Source organism: Mauremys mutica, chromosome 1 (genome assembly GCF_020497125.1).
Source record: "Mauremys mutica isolate MM-2020 ecotype Southern chromosome 1, ASM2049712v1, whole genome shotgun sequence".
Classification (NCBI taxonomy): domain Eukaryota; kingdom Metazoa; phylum Chordata; order Testudines; family Geoemydidae; genus Mauremys; species Mauremys mutica.
Genome location: NC_059072.1, coordinates 321,429,384 through 321,447,484, shown reverse-complemented (window position 1 = coordinate 321,447,484; position 18,101 = coordinate 321,429,384). Strand labels below are relative to the sequence as shown.

The window sequence follows — 18,101 nt, the reverse complement described above, 5'->3', positions numbered from 1 at the left end:
TGTAGTCCACATATAGGCCCCAAACCTGCACACCTGGATGTAGGGGTCCACCCACACACTGCAGCTTGCAGAATCTGAGCCTGAGGATGTCCTGAACAATCTGTTTATTTCAGGAAATCCGCTGTGGAAGTTCATGCATTGTTACATATTTAAGGGATATCTTTAGTGATCATCTCTCCTCACACTCTCTTATTTGACAGTTGAGCTCAGGTCCATTGGGAAAGGACGTTTGTGCTGAGAGTTCATGGATTTGTTTGGCTGATGTCTGGAGGCAGAGCAGCTCTCAGCAGAAACTTATTAACTCTGGAACTTCCTTCCATGCCTTGGTCCGACATACCCCAATATCGCAGACCTTCAGAGAATGTGGCAAAGTCTATCTCCAATTACCATTAAACACCAGTAATGTCTTGTCAATGGACAAACATCACACAACTCTTTGGGTTTGTCTACACTGGGAAAATGAGTAGTGTTATATCATGTTAACTAGTGCATTTTAATTAACACATGCTAAAAGAACACTCATTTGTCCAGTGCTGACAAATAATATTTTTAAAAGGACCCAAGAGGAAAAAATATGATGAATGTTCAGATTTTGTTTGGTTTCTCTAGAAACCAAACTATTCACATTCAGGAAGCATTGGACCGGATCTAACATCATTAAGCCCATCTTCTTCTCGCTATTCCTTTTCTTTTTAAGTAAATGTTAAAAGATCCCAACATCTTCATATTCAACAAATATCAGTACAGCTATATTTGCTGTGTGGAATTTGGCCAGAAAAAATGCTGAAGCCTTGATACCCAAAGAATGAAGGTAATGGATTAATAACAATAAAAAAATCCCACGAAGTAACCTGATAGTTTTGCAGAGCAACATGCACCAAGAGGAAAGTAGCAGGAAGGCAGCCTCTCTTAGGACACAGTAAATGGCAGGATTAGAGCCTTCAGCATGAACACATTATTGTTATTTATTATTCTTCAACCCCCAGGCTGTGAAACCAACTTGAAATGACAGGTGCGGTTTCTCTATTGATTAACAAGGTGTAAAATGTACTCTCTGTGTTAAGACTTACTCAGTGCAGTTACCTTACACTGTCAAAGGAAGGGGTGATTTCCTCCACCAGCATAGGAAATCTGGGCCAAATTCTATAATCCCTAGTCAGGCACAGCTCCTCTGGATTTCAGCGGGGGGGAGGATTAAGGAGCACAGGATTCAGCCCGCTGTTTTTAAGTACGTGCTAGGTCAAATGACAGCCCAATGCTGACAGGAGGCAGACGAGGAGTGTTTTGAATTATGTCAGCCACTATACTTGTGGGATCATATGGAATAATCCAGGTTGCGCCCAGGGGCTGAGGGGACAATTGTTCAGTGGATTCCCGGAGCATGTGGGGAATGCCCTCTTGGTAACACTGTTCTCCTCTTTGTCTCTAGAAACCTTTTTCATGGGGATTCTGAGGGAGTTGGGAATCCAGGCCAGGGAGGGGAGTAGCCTGGAATTGGGGAGGAGGAGAGCTGCTTTTTGCAGATGTCAGGCCTCCATGACTTCTTGGGTAACTGGCCAGGAGAGAAGTCCTGCACGCTGTTGTCAAAGCAACAAGAGAGCTGTGCCATCATGGGGTCAGAAGAGGGCAGAGTAGGCAGGGGCCAGAGTGGGTGGAGGTCCAGGAGCCCCATGGCAAAAGCCCTGTTACCAGCAGATTACCTGGTATCCATGAGTTTTAGGAGCCAAACAACTTCTCCTTCCATGGAAAAGCAAATCCCCCTACACACACTTGAGAGAATGATGATAAGCAACATCTGTGAGAGGAACCTTGCAGGATTTCCTGCTCTCTCTGAGAACTATTCCCACTTGTGGGCCAATCTCCCCTCTTAATTAGGGGGACTTGAGCTTTTCCTATTGCTGGGATTTTAGAAAGCAGATGGGAATGGGAAATCTATCCGCAGACGTTATGCTGAGCTAACCAGCACTGATTTCATACAGGTGTGTCAGACAGGAACTGTACCAGCTCCTAGCTAATGCCGTAATCACTGCACCATCTATTCATTTCCACTAAAACTTTTTGGGCTGCAGAAATGTTCAGCAAGTAAGTTTGACAAAAGGCACAAAACTCTTCTACTGAAAGCCACAGGATAATGAAATCCTAACTAGCATTTGCATCAAAATCTGAAGGTCAGTGGAAAATCTTGGTTCATTTTCATAAGCCTTTCAGAAAGCCACGTCAGTCAGAAAAGAACGATGTGAACCTTGAGAGCACAGTTAAAGGATAGAACATTTCTGGCATTTCATCTGACGCTCTCAATTCATGAACACAAAACTATGGCCATAAACAAATTTAAATGGTTTTAGGGGCTAAACCTTCCAAGCTTCCTCCTCTGATCCCCGAGGCCATTAAAAGTAGCCCCAAATCCATTGTTTTAGTGTGTGTTGTCCTAGAACTAATGTCATTCCCATGTGCTTTGAGATCAAAGGTTTTTAATGCAATTTTATAGCAGCGAATCTTGGAACAGTTTTTGCCCCGCTCTTCCCCCCAAGCTACAATATTGATTCTGGGTTATTTTACAACTTCTGATGGGAAACTGCCCTTATTCTCCCCCTCCCATTAACAGGGCAATGGGTTTGTCTCAGCCTTGTCAACCAGAACAAAATTAATGATCTCTGCTATGTTAAATTCAAGTGTCCTGGCCTGAACTGAAGTCACATGATCAAGTTTTGGGATAGGCTGAACTCTTTGAGTGGGAACTTGGAAGCCCAGTGGAATCACAATGACTCCAGAGAGCCGGTAGGGTGTGATTCAAAATACATATCTACCATGACAAAACTACTGCCTTAGCCGCCAGCTGCTTGGTTTGACAATTTTCACTATTTATACAACATTTGTACAATTTAGGTCTGTGAAACCAGCACATAAGTTCATATGGCCCTGCACATACAGCAGCTGTGCAGTGTTTGAAAACAATGTTTGACAAGGGATGACAGAAGTTTTAGAGAATCATGGATCTGCTATAAAAGCCTCTTTTAGTCTTAACAACTTCACAATGAAAATTTACATTCATGTGAAAAACAGACGTGCGATTGGAACTTGTCCTGACTGGACTGACTCATTTAGCACTTAATCATTTGAATATATGGGGAGCCAGTTAACTGAATCAAAGTTTATTTTGATATCTTATTCTTGTTTCCCAAAGCTTATCAGCCAATTAAAAACACAAAGATGCATTCTGCAAATTGTGAGCATGTGGTTCAGATCTGATGGGTAACACAAGCTTACCGGTTTCAGAGTAGCAGCCGTGTTAGTCTGTATCCGCAAAAAGAACAGCAGTACTTGTGGCACCTTAAAGACTAACAAATTTATTTTAGCATGAGCTTTCATGAGCTGCAGCTCACTTCTTCGGATTTTCTGCACTGTCTGTAGACTGGTTCATAGGTTTCTCTAGGAGGTTTCCCTGATTCTTTTTTACAGGCTTGTTCTGCCACTCATCTCCTATGGAATTGCTTCAAAGTGTCTCCATAGGTGTATGAAAGAGAGATAAAACCAGCACCCTTTACATCCGGACACAAAGGAACAAATCCTGGAAGCAGAGCACAGCCAAGCTGAGCTTCTCTGTGGGGGTGAAGGAGAAAATGAATCCCTTCTTTCCAGAGCTCACAATGGCAGTGGAGCTGGTCTGCAGAAGTTACTGCACCCTCAAGGCTGCTCTAGCCCCTGGAGCCAGTGCACTCTCCCTTGTGTGGAGGAGAATGACTCAGTGGATCCTGCTCTGAATCCCCCCTGAGGATCTGCAGGGGATCTCTGCATCCCATGTATGAGATTCTTAAATCCTACCCTATTTCTGCAGCAGAAAAACCCCAGTTCTTCTGGGTCAGGGCCTTCTGAGTTATGATTCTGCTGAATAAATGGTCACAGAGAAGAGATGAAATTTGGCTGTACCCCACCTGCTGAAATCCTGACAGGATACAGATCTCACCTTCAAAAACTCATGTTAAATGGATGATTTGGAGTCAAATCTGTTTGTCTTGGCGCTATCCTGCAACCAGCACCATTGCTGTTGATGGGGCTATTTCCCTTAGTAAGGTGAGAATGTTATTGGTCAAAAATCTGACTGCAAAAGACAATCCACCCCAGTAGCAAGTCAACATTTTTCTCTTAACTCTTATTGGCTCATGGCTCCCTGGGGGTTCTGGTCTGTGGAGTTCTATTTTAATGCTGGGGAAGCCCTGATGAAAATCCAGATGTAGCGAGTAGAGATGCCAAAGACGCTGGGCCTATCTCAAGGAGCTATGCAGTAGGATAAACCAATGAGCTCAGATGCAGTGTGAGAGATACTGTTCCTTTCCTCTAGCAGCAACAGGCAGGTCTAGGGTTGCCCTTAACTTCCCCAGAAGAGGCCAAGAAGAGGAATACACAAATGGCAGCTACAGGGACCTCCACCTGCTTATTAAAAACATTTAGAACTTTTCTCAAATGGCACCACAGAGCTATTTCTGTATTTTTAAAACCATAGTTAATAGCTATCATTTGAAAACACAGTCACCATTTAAAGCAGAGCTCTATTTCAACTTTTTTTTTTTGGCCTGTCAAATTTTACAAGATCATGAGAATATGAGGATTTTAAAGTTATGGAATTTCTGCACTGGGATTTTGTCATTGGGCCACTTGATTGGGTCCTAGGGAATTATCTACAGGCAAGTTCTACAAGCCTGGGGCCAAATACACTAATTCCCCTTCCAAATTTCTGACTCTTGGTTGGCAGCTCAGCCTCTGTACCAGATTATTTCTACCTACAATTTAATTTTAAAAATAATCATCTTCCCCTTCATTCATCTGGGACTGACTGCTGAGAGACACACATCTGATCAGTTACTTACGTGATACACCTTGCTGGACAGAATGAGCTCGGAAAAGGCTCGGAGGAGTTTTTCTGCCAAGCCTTTTTAACAAATGATCACGTTCGTTCAAGCTGGAAAAAAACCAAATACACACAGTGAGTCCCTAGATAATTCCACTGCATCTCGAGTGTATTTAATAAGTACTTTTGCTTTTTAAATAAATCAGTTACAGTGTGTAAAAAACAATTCTTTTAACTTTCTTTACAATGGACACCACCATCAGGGATCTATGATGACAGGACTCCTTCTTTTTAAGGCATAGTGGTATACGTGTACATCTACGCTGTCTATCTCTGAGATGACCATCATTGTGGCATCTGGGTGCCTGATATCTTGGCCTTGGACATAACTGTACTGAACTTGGCATCCCATCTTAATTGAAGTATATAATAAAAACTTCCTTTGTAGGTCATGCCCGATTCTGGGCTCCCAAAAGCTGCCTTAGAGAGAAGGAGCAATGTGTTTTTACTTAGTGTATGGTAAAGGCTTCTATCACACCTGCAGCATGGCTTGAAACAACCAGAGAAGAAACCCACCATAATTCTGTCATGAAAACAGCTCAGTTTTTTTCCCAGTGGAAAGTACAAATTATCTCAATTTTTTGATAAAAAAGAACAACAACAAAAATCTTCAGTTTCCACGATTTAATTTCTAGTCCTGTGTGGATCTAAAATTAGCTTTTTAGAAGCTATTCAATTTTTACCCCATGCAAATGCAAACTAGAGGAGAAAAACAAACACACTGACCAACCAAAGGAGACAGAGACAAGGGAATAGCTATAATGAATCTCTAGAAAGCTATACACGAGAATCAATAGCTACTATCTACCATGGATATTTGCACAAAACTATTATTTCAGTGTTAGTTTTGTGCACAGAATAAAAGGATAATACTGACCCTGTGGCCCTGATCCAGAAGAGCATGAAAGCATGTGCACGTAAGCATGTCTCATTGACATCAGTGGGATTTCTTATAAATGTAATATTATGAATGTTTATGTGTTTTGCTGGACTGGGGCCTTGATGATAGGCCTACACATCATTACATAGTGTTCTTATGATGAAATTATATATATATATTAGCATAATCTATTTTAGTTCAAAATGATTGGAGCCCTGTGTTTTCTCTCACACTCATATAATTGTCCTGTTTGTAAAGTTATTCCTGATTTACACTAGTGCCAGTGAACAGAGAATCAGACACATTTTTGTTAACAGGACTCCATTGGCATGGTCTCATTCATTCCAGCTTTATGCTGAATTTTCAGAATTCAGGGCCTGATTCTCTTCCCATTCTCTTTTTCTCAACCTTCACTGACTTCGGGGACTGACACTGGTTACACTGAGATGAGAATCAGGCCACATATAACTGTGCAAACATATCTGGAGTGAGGACCTAGATATATTTTCTTGCTGACACTTAGGATTTCACATCCATGAAGTATATGAAATTTGGACTCCAAGGGACACTGCTGCTATTGCCGTTTTAACAGGCCACTCTCTCACTGAAACCGTTAACTGCTTTAAACAAGACGACGCCAGCCAGAATTTCTGAAATGTCCGTAATGTCCAATGCCTCTTTGTGGGCTTTCATGCCACCTAAAATTTCATTAGATTCATCTCAAAGGTCAAATCCTCTCACAGCAGACTGAACAGTGGGGACATCCATGGAGGACAAAGGAAATAATCACCTGAAGTTACTTTGTGGCAACTGTTCCAGTCATGTGAAGTGGGGGTCAAAAAGCCACTGGATCCTTTCCTAAATCCTTACCAGTGCAAAGAGGGCTCAGACCCCACTATGCAGGACCTCAGACTCCTCCTCTTGCACAGTGAAACTACACATGATGCACTACAAGGCAGTCCCCTGAATCCACAAAGGAGGAGGCAAGATTTGTCTCCAAGAACAGAAGTCTGTGCAGCGTTTGACTATTAGTCTTAGCCCTGGTCTACACGGGGGGGGGGGGGGGGAAGGAATCGATCTAAATTATGCAACTTCAGCTACGTGAATAACGTAGTTGAAGTTGAGGTACTTAGACCAACTTACCATGGTGTCTTCACTGCGGTGAGTCAACTGCTGCCGCTCCCCCATCGACTCTGCCTGCGCCTTTCACCGAGCTGGAGTACAGGAGTTGACGGGAGAGCGCTCAGGGGTCAATTTATCTCATCTAGACTAGACACGATAAATTGATCCCCGCTGGATTGATCACTGCCTGCTGATCCAGCTGGTAATGAAGATATACCAGACGTGGGCAAACTATGGCCCACAGGACTATCCTGCCCAGCCCCTGAGCTTCTGGCCAGGGAGCCTAGTCCCCAGCCCCTCCCCTGCAGCCACGCCGCCTTGCAGGCTGCGCTCTGGCCCGCCGCGCCCGCTGGGCAGCGTGGGGAGCACAGCTGGCTCTGGCCGGATGTTGTGGCTGCAAACTCCTGCTGCTGGGGGGGTGGTTGAGTAAGGGAGCGGGGGATTCTGGGGGGCAGTCAGGGAGGAGGGGGCAGTTGGATAGGGTGGAGGATCTGGGGGGGCAGTCAGGGGATGGGGAACAGGGAGGGTTCCTGGGAGTGGGAGTCCCGGGGGGGGCTTCTCAGGGGGCGGGGATTTGGATAGGGGTTGGGAGGGCAGTCAGGGGACAGGGAACAACGGGGGGTGGATAAGGAGGTGGGATCCCAGGGGCAGTTAGGGACAGTGGGTCCCAGGAGGAGGTGGTCAGGGGACAAGTAGCAGAGGGCGGTTGGATAGGGGGTGGGAGTCCCGGGGGGGGCTGTCAAGTGGCGGGAGTGAGGATAGGGGTCAGGGGTCCTGGGAGGGGGCGGTCGGGGACAAGGTGCAGGTGGGGTTGGATGGGTTGGAAGTTCTGAGGGGGGCAGTCGGGGGCAGGAAGTGGGAGGGGGCGGATAGGGGGCAGGCTGTTTGGGGAGGCACAGCCTTCCCTACCCAGCCCTCCATACAGTTGTGCAACCCCAATGTGGCCCTCGGGCCAAAAAGTTTGCCCACCCCTCAGATATACCCTTGATCTCAGTTTCTTTTCCCGAGGAGGAAGGAATGGAGAATGCTAGAGGCAGGATGCTCAGCCTCTGTAGGAAAAGTGAGCCAAGTGGCTCCCTCACTGGTGTCCCCCTCTGGCAGATGAACGGAGCTTTGGCAATGGGCCAAAAAGTCAGGCACCTCCAGCCATTTTCTGTCAGACGGAAAGTTCCAGCATTGTGAGGCTTTGGAGGGAGGAGACAAAGAGGAAAAAGAGGAAATATAGGGGAAATTCTCGGGGCTGTCAGAAACCCTTGACATTACAGTTCCCCTGAGAAGTGTACTGTGTGAAGTACTTCGTCACACAATGCACAGTCAACCCCTGCAACTCATTGCCAGGGGATGTTGTGAAGATCAAAACTATTACTGGGTTCAAAAAAGAATTAGCTAAGTTCATGGAGGACAGCGCCATCAATTAGCCAAGATGGTCAGGGACACAACCCCATACTCTGGGTGTCCCTAGTGTCTGACTGCCAGACGCTGGGACGGGAGTGGACAAGAGAGGATGGATCATTGATGACTGTCTGCTCTGTTCATTGTCTCTGAAGCACCTGGCATTGGCCACTGTCGGAAGACAGGATAGTGGGCTAGCTGATTGGTCTGACCCAGTATGGCTGTTCTGTTCTTATTTAGCTTTTCCTACTGATCACACTTCAGATGTATTTAAACTATGGGTTTTCTAAGTCTCTATCAGAGCCTCACTATTATCAAGTATAGCAACCACTGAGCAAAGCTGGCATGAGGCAAAATACTTTCTGCATTGCCCTTTATTTGAATAAAAATGTTTTTTATATCTTTTTGAAATGGCCAAATTACTTTGTTGTCACTTCTGAAGAATTCCCACTGACCTACAGATAAAGGCAGATGAGTCATATACTTGTATGGAATAAACCTGCCTGTTCCCAAGTGCAGTTATCAAGCCACAGCACCTTCCAGTTTATTATTTTGGTTTCAGAAAGTGGAAACCTTTATAAATTCTCGCTTGTCTCCTGGAAACAAATATAAGGAAAAAAGAAAGAGATAATCCTAACAAAGTATCCCAGGACACCCAGGACAGAGACACAAGACAATATGAACGGTGTTTTCAAACCACGTGGGTCCAGGAATCATTCTGGACTGCCCAACTTAGATCCATAGATTCCCACAAACCTAGGAAACTGGCACTTGTTATCCAAGGGAAGGTGGCTACACCTTGCAGGATCCTGGTCTGTTTCTGTTCAGGTTCCAATGTTGTAGAAAGTCCCATAGTTTGGAAACCCTTTGGCTGCAGAAATATATTTAATTATTTCTGACACAGAATCTTCTCTAAAGCATGCTCAGAGGTTTGTATTGGTTTTTGTAAATGCTACTTGGAAGAACTTTGGTTTGCATCATTTTGGAAAAGCTTCCAAAGCTTGAAAAACAATTCTCAGAGTATTAATTATTATTTATATTAGTGTAACACTCAAGGGCCCCAGGCAGGATCAGGGTCCCATTGTGTTGGGTGCTGTATATAGACATAGGAAGAGCCTACATTTTAAAAGGAGCCTTCATTTAAGGAGCCTACATTTAAAAAAAGACAAGTGACATATGGTGGGTGGGGACCGGAATATAATCAAGCACATGTGTTTATTTAAATACCTGCTGCTTCTCAGCCTCTCCTTTCTTATAGGTGCAGGCACCAGCGTCTAGGTGTGTCAGGAGCAGCAGAATAAAAGCTTTCTTGCACTGCTTCCCATTTCTTCCTGCTGTGGGACTTCAACATACGCTTACTGAAAGCTCACCCCGGGCTTGCGTTGGCTAACTCATTGAGTACATCTTGGTGTTAAAGGGCTAGTGAGGTCCAGGGAACCATCTACTAACTTACATGGGCTTTGGATCAGGCCCAGTCAAGTACTGAATCATGCACTTCTACATTCCGATCTAATTACCAGAAAGCTCTTTTGAGAGGAATGTACTTGGTTATGGTATCTAATCACCAAAACCAAAAACTCATTTAAAACAAGGTAAGGCTGCTTAAGTGTGACATCACCTGACACAAACCCTTACAAGTAAGGAAATGCCAAGTTAAGAGACACCTCTTTATGGTACTCTAGTGCCCACACTGCTATTGAAAGACTCTACACCTCCACAGGAAATTTCTTTCTGTCTCCACAGATAAAGAAAACACACACACCTTATTAATATCCCTCACACCATAGCATAAAACTTTCACCACAGCCTCATGCCTGTCCCAGAGACATGCACTGTGCCACACACTTAACTTGTGCATGCCCGTCACCACTGAACATTTGCTGAGGTTGCTGAGGTCACAACTGCGGGTTTGTGGCTCTAAATACTGCTTCTGCTTTCAATGAGACTCTGTGCAGGTGTGTGAATTGACCCACATGGAACGTATGCAAGACTGGGCTACAGACTGCAACCGAGAGTGCATTGGGGACAGAGAGATGACAGGTCTATAAACGTATCTGGTGAGACCACATCGGAAATACTTTATACAGTTCCGAGCACCTCAATAACAGGACGATGTTACCAAACTGGAGGTAATCGAGAGAATGTTCTTATGCGGGCCAGAAAGGCAGATTTATGAGGAAGAATTAAAAGAATGAAACATAGAATCATAGGGTTAGAAGGGACCAGACGGATCAATGTGTTGATTGTTTAAACAATGACTTTGTGAGAGTTGAGGGGGTAGAGATATAATAATTGTTTACAATTATGTGAAGGGTAAAAGTACAAAAGGTGTAGAGGAACTGCTTAAAGTGCTACAAAGGAGTTATGAAGTAAAACCAAAGCAACGATAATTTAGGATGAATACTAAGGAAAATGCCCTTAGAATGAAGCTGAAGATTGTGGAACAGTCTTACAAGGAAGTGGTACAAAATTAATCATTTGAGTTATTTAAAACAAGACATTTAAAACAAGGGGTCCTTCAGGGATTGGTTCTTGGCCCCAATGTGTATGATTCTTTTTGGACTATATCAATAACATTGCACTTGTTTGTTAAATCTGATAAGGAATTGAAGGGACATCTTAAGGTGATACGTTATCATTTCAAATGACGTTTTCTATCCCATGCACAAAGTCACTCTTGCATCCTGGGTCTTAATTGTTCTAAGGTGTCAGCTAAGATGCTTATTAACTGTGTTAAAAAAAGTGGTTTTTGTCCTTTTTTTCCCTCCAACAAAAGCAAACAGGCCCTAAGTATGGGCAACAAACATCTGGCTTTACACATTCAAATGAGGAGCATCAAAACAAACAGAATAATTCACAGCTGACCACAAGGTCCCGCTGGCTCATTTGTTCGAGTAATTAAAAAAAGATGAGCTTCACCACCAATTAACCTACTGAGCACTAATTAGCGTTAATGAGGATTTGAGGTACTTGGTATAGCTTGACCCAGAAAGTCCTCCAGAGTTCACTAATTGGCTGGTGGCAAAAGCAGGGCTCACAAAGAAGTGAAGGTTAAAGTGGCTGCAGATGTCTCACTTAAAACAGTCTCTCCCTGGGAAATACACACACTGGTTGGGTTAAAATTTTTTTTCAGAATTGCATCAGAATCTCAGTGGTGATTTGCTAGCAGAGCTGCAGAATACAGGCAGGTTATTTATAATGGATAAGATGATTTAGGATTTTTTTCTTAAACTAATGTGTTTGGATTATTTAAAGTGTTTAGTCCAATACAAACACAAATATATGAGATGGTTTGTTTTTTCCTGCCCCTGCAGTATCCTGCAGGAAGAAATGTAATATTTGTAATTAAAGCCTTGACACAGCCATAAAATCTGCAAACAAATTGTAAAAATTAATAAATGTGTGTGTATATTCTGGCTGCTAGCCCTTCTACTCTCTGAATATGTAGTAAATACAAGGCTAACGTATGGCCCACAGTCTCCTAAATGTTATAAAATATAGAGGATTACACACAGAAGTTTGAGCCAACAGGACAGAAAAATGCACAGCTGTTTTTTCTGTGACTTGAATAACTATGAATCCCATTACCCTTCTATCTGCAGGTGCAGCATCACAATTTCTTCTATTCAGTGCAGTAGCAACATTCAAATCATGGGAAAGCTGTGATATAAACCAGAAAAACCTCATAGTTCAAGCTGAAATTCTGCCCCCTTTAAAGGGACTAGTAAGTGGGCCCTGATTTAATATGTTGCTTTCTGCTTGTGACACATCTTGTTACATATCTCCTTGTCTGAGGTCTCTTCCTCGGCTCGCTCAGAAATAACGCCTCTGAAGCCAGTGGTGGTACACCAGTGCAAAGCAGGTGTGAGAGGAGAATCAAATCCCCTTAACTTCAGCTAACTAAAGACTTTGTTGTGAGTCCGATAGTTTCCCTTTGTAGCTTTTCTAAAGTTCAGAAATAATTTAAAAAGTACCTCAACATTTCTGTTGCTAAGCACTTTTGCTGTGGGTTGCATGATTTTTAAACCTAAGAACCCTCCTTTCCATTCCATTCATTCTGAAGCCACCTCATGCCCCTCTTCTTCAGCCTTCTCATGCTATTGCATAGCTCCATCTTAGCTTTTCCCCTTTCGGGAACTCAAATAATACAGTTTTTTTTAAAATCAGCAATTTTAAAAAATCTTTATTAAAAGGAAAGCAAATTAAATTGGCATTTGTGGCCTAGTGATAGTGTAGAGGGAATGCACTCAGACACAGGGCCGGCTCCAGGCACCAGCTTATCAAGCAGGTGCTTGGGGTGGCCACTCCGGAGCTGGGCGGCACTTTCAGGTATTCGGCGGCAATTTGGTGGAGGGTCCCTCACTCCTGCTCGGAGCGAAGGACCTCCTGCTGAATTGCCGCAGATTGTGATCGTGGCTTTTTTTTTTTTTGGCTGCTTGGGGCGGCAAAACCCCTAGAGCCGGCCCTGCTCAGACATCAGGGCTATATGGGGGAGGGGTTCTCCTGTGAATCAGTATCCTATAGCCAGTTAGGAAGCTATATTGATGGGCTCTGAATGGGGGATATGATCCAACAGTGACCAGGACACCATAAGTGCTTAGATACTATGCTGGTGCTGGATGACATAGAAAAATCTTATATAGATCTTAGGGTGGGGGGAAGGGGGAGGATGAGTGTGGTAAAGAAGTGAAAGAATCCTCCAAAATAATTGGTACACTCAAATAGCTGGGTAGGACTCTATTAACCAACCCCATGTGCCATGGTCGTGCTGCTGTAAAATTCACTATGTATAATCCTCTGATTAACCTTTAGTAGAAATTACTGTTAGAAAATGGGCTGATTCAGGGGAGCAAGGGGACCTATGAAAAACAATTATCTACATATAAATGGTGTAGTGACTGTTAGAGATGACCAACGCTGGAAGAAAAACCTGAGCCTCTTCAACACGAGGCTTTGTTCTTTTCTCCTTAACAGTGTATTGAAATGTTATTTTCAGCAACAGAACTGATGTCAACATAGAAACAGCAACATCCAGGCTAAACTATTGGTTGGATCACAGACTGAGAACCTAGTTAGATTAAGCAAATCCTGTGAAATTAGTTTAAGATGACATTTACCCTGGTACTGAGGACTCACCAAGACCCTGTGCATTACTTCAGTCCCACGTAAGCCCACAACACGGATCTTAAGAGGAGCCGTAAACTGTGCCCATTTATGAGAGGCCCTGTACAGGTATGAATTTCACTCTCAGTGAACAGGTGAGTGGGTATTTGAGTACTGATCAGCTGGGTTTTTGGCATGTCAAGAAAAACAATGACCCTTACATGTCATGATGATACACACAAGTAGCCAGCAGCTTGTGTTGGTTTGTCCCTTAGTCGCAGGTCATGAAGGGGAGGTGTTATTTTTGGTTATCTGGCATCAGGTTGATAGAATGTTTTACTCTGTGAGATCAATCCGGGTAGGAGGTCTTTTTAATTTTAAAAGCAAACAGACTTTACTGATAATGAAGCTGCTATGTAATCAGCGGAGATCTCCAGAGAGGTTCTTGAGGAAGTCATTTATGGCAGGGGTGTTTGATACCAATATCTGAAGTGTATAATCGAAATCTTCAGCCTTTTCTTTGCAAAGTCAGCCTCTAGGCACATACATAATCAATATGTCACTCAAGTAGGGAGACTGAAATAAAAACCAGCCAAGTGCTTTCTGTTTCTTCCTGTAAATATGCAACGAACCATCAACAAACACTAAGCACCAGATTATGGCTGGGGCACAAAGCATAATTGGGTAGTGCAGAGAAGTGCATAGCGTTGCCCTAGATCAGTAGGCGAGTGAGCCAGGAGCTGGGCATTTTATTCTTCTTTACAATTCTAGTAGATTTTTCAAAATTCTCTGAGAATAGAATGACTAGTTATTTTAAACACAAAACAAAGACTTATCAGTAGCCGGAGAGTCTGAGTTTAACAATCGATTGTATTGTTGTCCACTCCCTCTTTCTATGTGTCAGTGTAGCAGTTAGGTTTTTAGAGGTTAAACATATGACGCCTGCGTCAGCTCAGCTCCCACATAGCTCTACCATCTGTTTATCCTCATCGGATGTTACGAAGGTTCAGAATATCACACAGCATACATGCAGGTGTGGCAGTAGCTATGCGATTGTTATGAAATAGCTTGGGAGCAGGAGGTCTTTGTTTTACTGTATTTCAAATGCTTGACAGTTCCTTTTACATTGTACATAACAGTTTACACAGAAACTGTATTATATGGATATTTGGGGCCAAATTCTTCTCTTTTTTCTACCCAGACAACCACACTCAGGAAAGTCAGCAAGGCTGCATGGGTAGAAGTGATTTTTAGGGTTGGGGTCCTTTTTTTTTTGTTTGTTTCAAATTATGTCTTGCTGAAGATAATACTTTCCTACTCATGGTCTTGTAAAGACCACTTGGATCATCCTTCGTTTTGCAGGTTGTTATAACTGGAATTGTATTGTAACCTTAATTATAAAGGGTACTACCAAGCGCCTGCTATAATAAATGTAAGCTACCCACCTAGGAAAAAGAAATAGACAGCACAGATACAAACAAAACAATAAGCCTGAGACAGTCATAGCACCTTTCATTTCAAAGTGCTTCAAATATTTTATCTACTCCTACATGTGTGTGTGTAGGTGTGCACGTGTGCATTACTATTAACTGTCCCAAAACATCACCAACACAGAGTTAAGATTGCTCCGTGCTACTTCAGCTAAACTTAAACCTTTGAAAAGCAGGAAATGAAGAGTGATTTATTGCTTTCCAACCATCCTCACTTTAGTATCAGTGCCCCCGTTTACGTCTTCTCCCTAAGTGCATCACTTTGCACTTACCGTGGGTGCTGGTAGTATCCTCTATAGATAAGGTTGCAATACAGTTCCAATTATAACATGCTTTTCCTACACACTCCTACGTTTCGGACACAGTCACCTTTGAGGTTGAAATTTTCCATGCTTGGTCTCTGCCTAAAGGTGATTTGTTATTGGAAAGTATGAACAAGATCCATTCAATCATTTTTAACTTTGGTAAGGGTAGGAAATATACTTTTCCTGTTAACTACTCACTAAGACCAGCTCTACCACTTTTGCCGCCCCAAGCAAAAAAAAAAAAAAAAGACGCTCGGACTACTGCCCGAACTGCTGAAGCAAAAAAAAAAAAGCTGCCCAGACTGTGCCACCCCAAGAATGGATGGAATGCCGTCCCTCAGCATGTGCCGCCCCAGGCATGTGCTTCCTCCGCGGGTGCCTGGAGTCGGCCCTGCTACTCACCCCCACCCCCAAAATCCCTCCAACAACCTCTTTTATCAGATTTTTTTTTGAAGGCCAGCTGTAAAAATGGCTGAATTTTGACAGTGTCTGGGCATAGTTCTCAGTGCAGGCTACGGAATTTGCTTGGTTTGAAAAAAAAATCTGGTTTGATTGAGTATTTGGTGACAGCCTACTGGGTATGTATACAGTGTAGTTGTAGCCATGTGGGGCTCAGGATATGAGAGAGACAAGGTGGGTTGAAAGCTTGTCTTTCTCATCAATAGAAGTTAGTTCACTAAAAGATATTACGTCACTCACCTTGTCTCTCTACTGGGCATGGAGTATTTTCCATGTAGCCTTCCCTTGTTAAATGCAACCCCTAAAATAGCGCTCTTTGGGCTTGTCTACATCACACAGCTTTTAGCGACAAGGCTGTGTTGCTAAAAGTCAGCGTGTGTGAACGCTCTCTATCGGTATTTTGTCTGCACTTTTGCCAACAAAATACTTTCATCCCGTGAGCGGCGTTAGCTTTGTCGGAAGGAGAGCGCTCCTGTCGACAAAGCCACATTCACACTGCCACTTGCATTGGCAAAACTTTTGTCTTTTGCGGGGGCGGGGGCGCTTTTTAAAGTACCCGTGAAAGACAAAAGTTTTGTCGACAACTTCGCAGTGTAGACATACTCTTTGTTACTAATGTATGTCATAATAAAACATACAGGATGCAAATTCTTCTCCCTCTCCCCTGGGAGTGGGCAAAGGAGGAACTCAGGCCAAAGACACTGCTCAAGCCTTTAGACTGGAGCTGTTGTCATGGAGCAGTTCTCCTGCTGTGCAGCCTGGAGGGAGGATTCCTTCCCCTTCCCCCTGTCGATCTCTAGAGCCTAACCCAGTAACTCAGGATTAAGCACTGGGGAGAAGACTAGCCCCTTAATCAGTACTCCTTCTCCTTTTGTTATGTCCCCACTGTTCCCACCTTTCCATTTCAATTTGCAGCTTAATTTTGTCCTGTGTGTTTGTACCTCCTTCAGCTCTAAGGTAGTCAGCAGATTTAATCGCAGCTTTAAGCCTCACTCTGGATCACTGTGGGTTTTTTTTTTGAACTTCATTTGCTATTTTTGAAGGATAATTATTTGATAGGAATTATCAACGTGATGTGATGTAAACCTACTGTACTGTAGAGGGAGCAAGTATAATTCTGTTAGTTTGTTCTATAAGGCTTAAGCTTGATCTAGCAAATTGTCACTTGGAAAAAAAATCAATCACCATGTTTATCTTTGCCAGGGCTATAGCTGATTTGCTGAGATGCTTCCCAACTGAAAGCAGGATCAAGCCCTGTGATTTTAAATGCCTTATGCAGAGGGGTCGAAGCACTGGAAATTAACAATACATATGAAAATGAAGAAAAACCTGTCATTTCTGTTTACCTATCTCCAGATAAAATGGGATAGCATAAAATAAAACAATTAAAAATATATATATATGAGAGAGAGGGGGAGCACTGATATCATTTTATATGCATTTTGATAGTAAAAAGAGTCTAATATCTTTTTAGTAGAAAAACTGAGAGAAAAAAACATAAATGACAGTCACTTTGATGGAGAAATCTTTTCTTTTCTTTCCTGAAATGGTGTGAAGAACATGTGGAAATTTTGCTAAGAAGCCCTAAACCTCAAAAAGAAAATATACCTCTCAATTGCAACCTAATTTTATGCTCAGCTGCACAAGATGGGCCAGATTCCAATCTCAGAGTTGTGTAAATCTTGAGTAAATCCACTGAAGTCAACATGTAAACAAGATCAGAATTTGGCACAGTGTATACAATGCAATTTACCAGCTTACAGCACAGAAGTGTATTTGTGTTTAATAAGATCAAGACCATTCTGTTGTTCCTGTTGATCTGAAGTACTGTATTGAAACCGTCTCCCTCTCTCAATTGTATGCTGATTGAAATGCCTCAATACGAAATGACAAAAGACTAGTATTCGGAAATATAACGAGCCCAAACCTTGATGTTAATGGAAAAATTCCCATTGACTTCAGTGGCAGCAGGCCCTTAATTTTCACAGAGGCTTGTTTTAAAATATGTTTTAGCAATTCTATTTTTGTCTTTGTAAGACAGGAGGGTTTACAGCATTAGGCTACAGGAGACAGTAAGGGGGCTGAGTCAGATTTCCTTAACTCTACTTTTCTTCTCTCAAGGGGTCTATTGAGTGAGCAAGCCTTCATAAGTCCCTGTGTCAGCTGGCTGAGCACTGATGGGGTCCTACAGCTATCGAAATGACTAGATAGGCATCTGCATTCACGGACTAAGTAAAGCAGAAGAGAAGATAAACAAGATAGCTTGCTCTAAAGAGGAAAGGCTAGTCATGCAGCTCCTTTTACCAAAGCAACAGAGTAAGGTAGACTCAGCAAAAAGCACTTAAATGAAAGAGAATCTTTACCACAATGCAGCTGCTTGTTGGGCAGAGACACTACAGAGACTGTGAGGATCTGCTCTTTAAACTGCACTGAAAAACAGTGTT

The 18,101-nt window shown here is 43.0% G+C and overlaps 1 protein-coding gene across 2 annotated transcripts in view; it reads right to left on the bottom strand.

Annotated features, from left to right (window-relative positions):
* Positions 1 to 18,101, bottom strand: part of ATP8A2 (ATPase phospholipid transporting 8A2) — a 637,783-nt gene that overhangs the window by 10,562 nt on the left and 609,120 nt on the right. For both annotated transcript variants that reach the window (XM_045017301.1, XM_045017311.1), the window contains one exon: positions 4,866 to 4,957. In XM_045017301.1, coding sequence (XP_044873236.1) covers positions 4,866 to 4,957 — 92 coding nt within the window. The remainder of the gene's footprint in view (positions 1 to 4,865; positions 4,958 to 18,101) is intronic.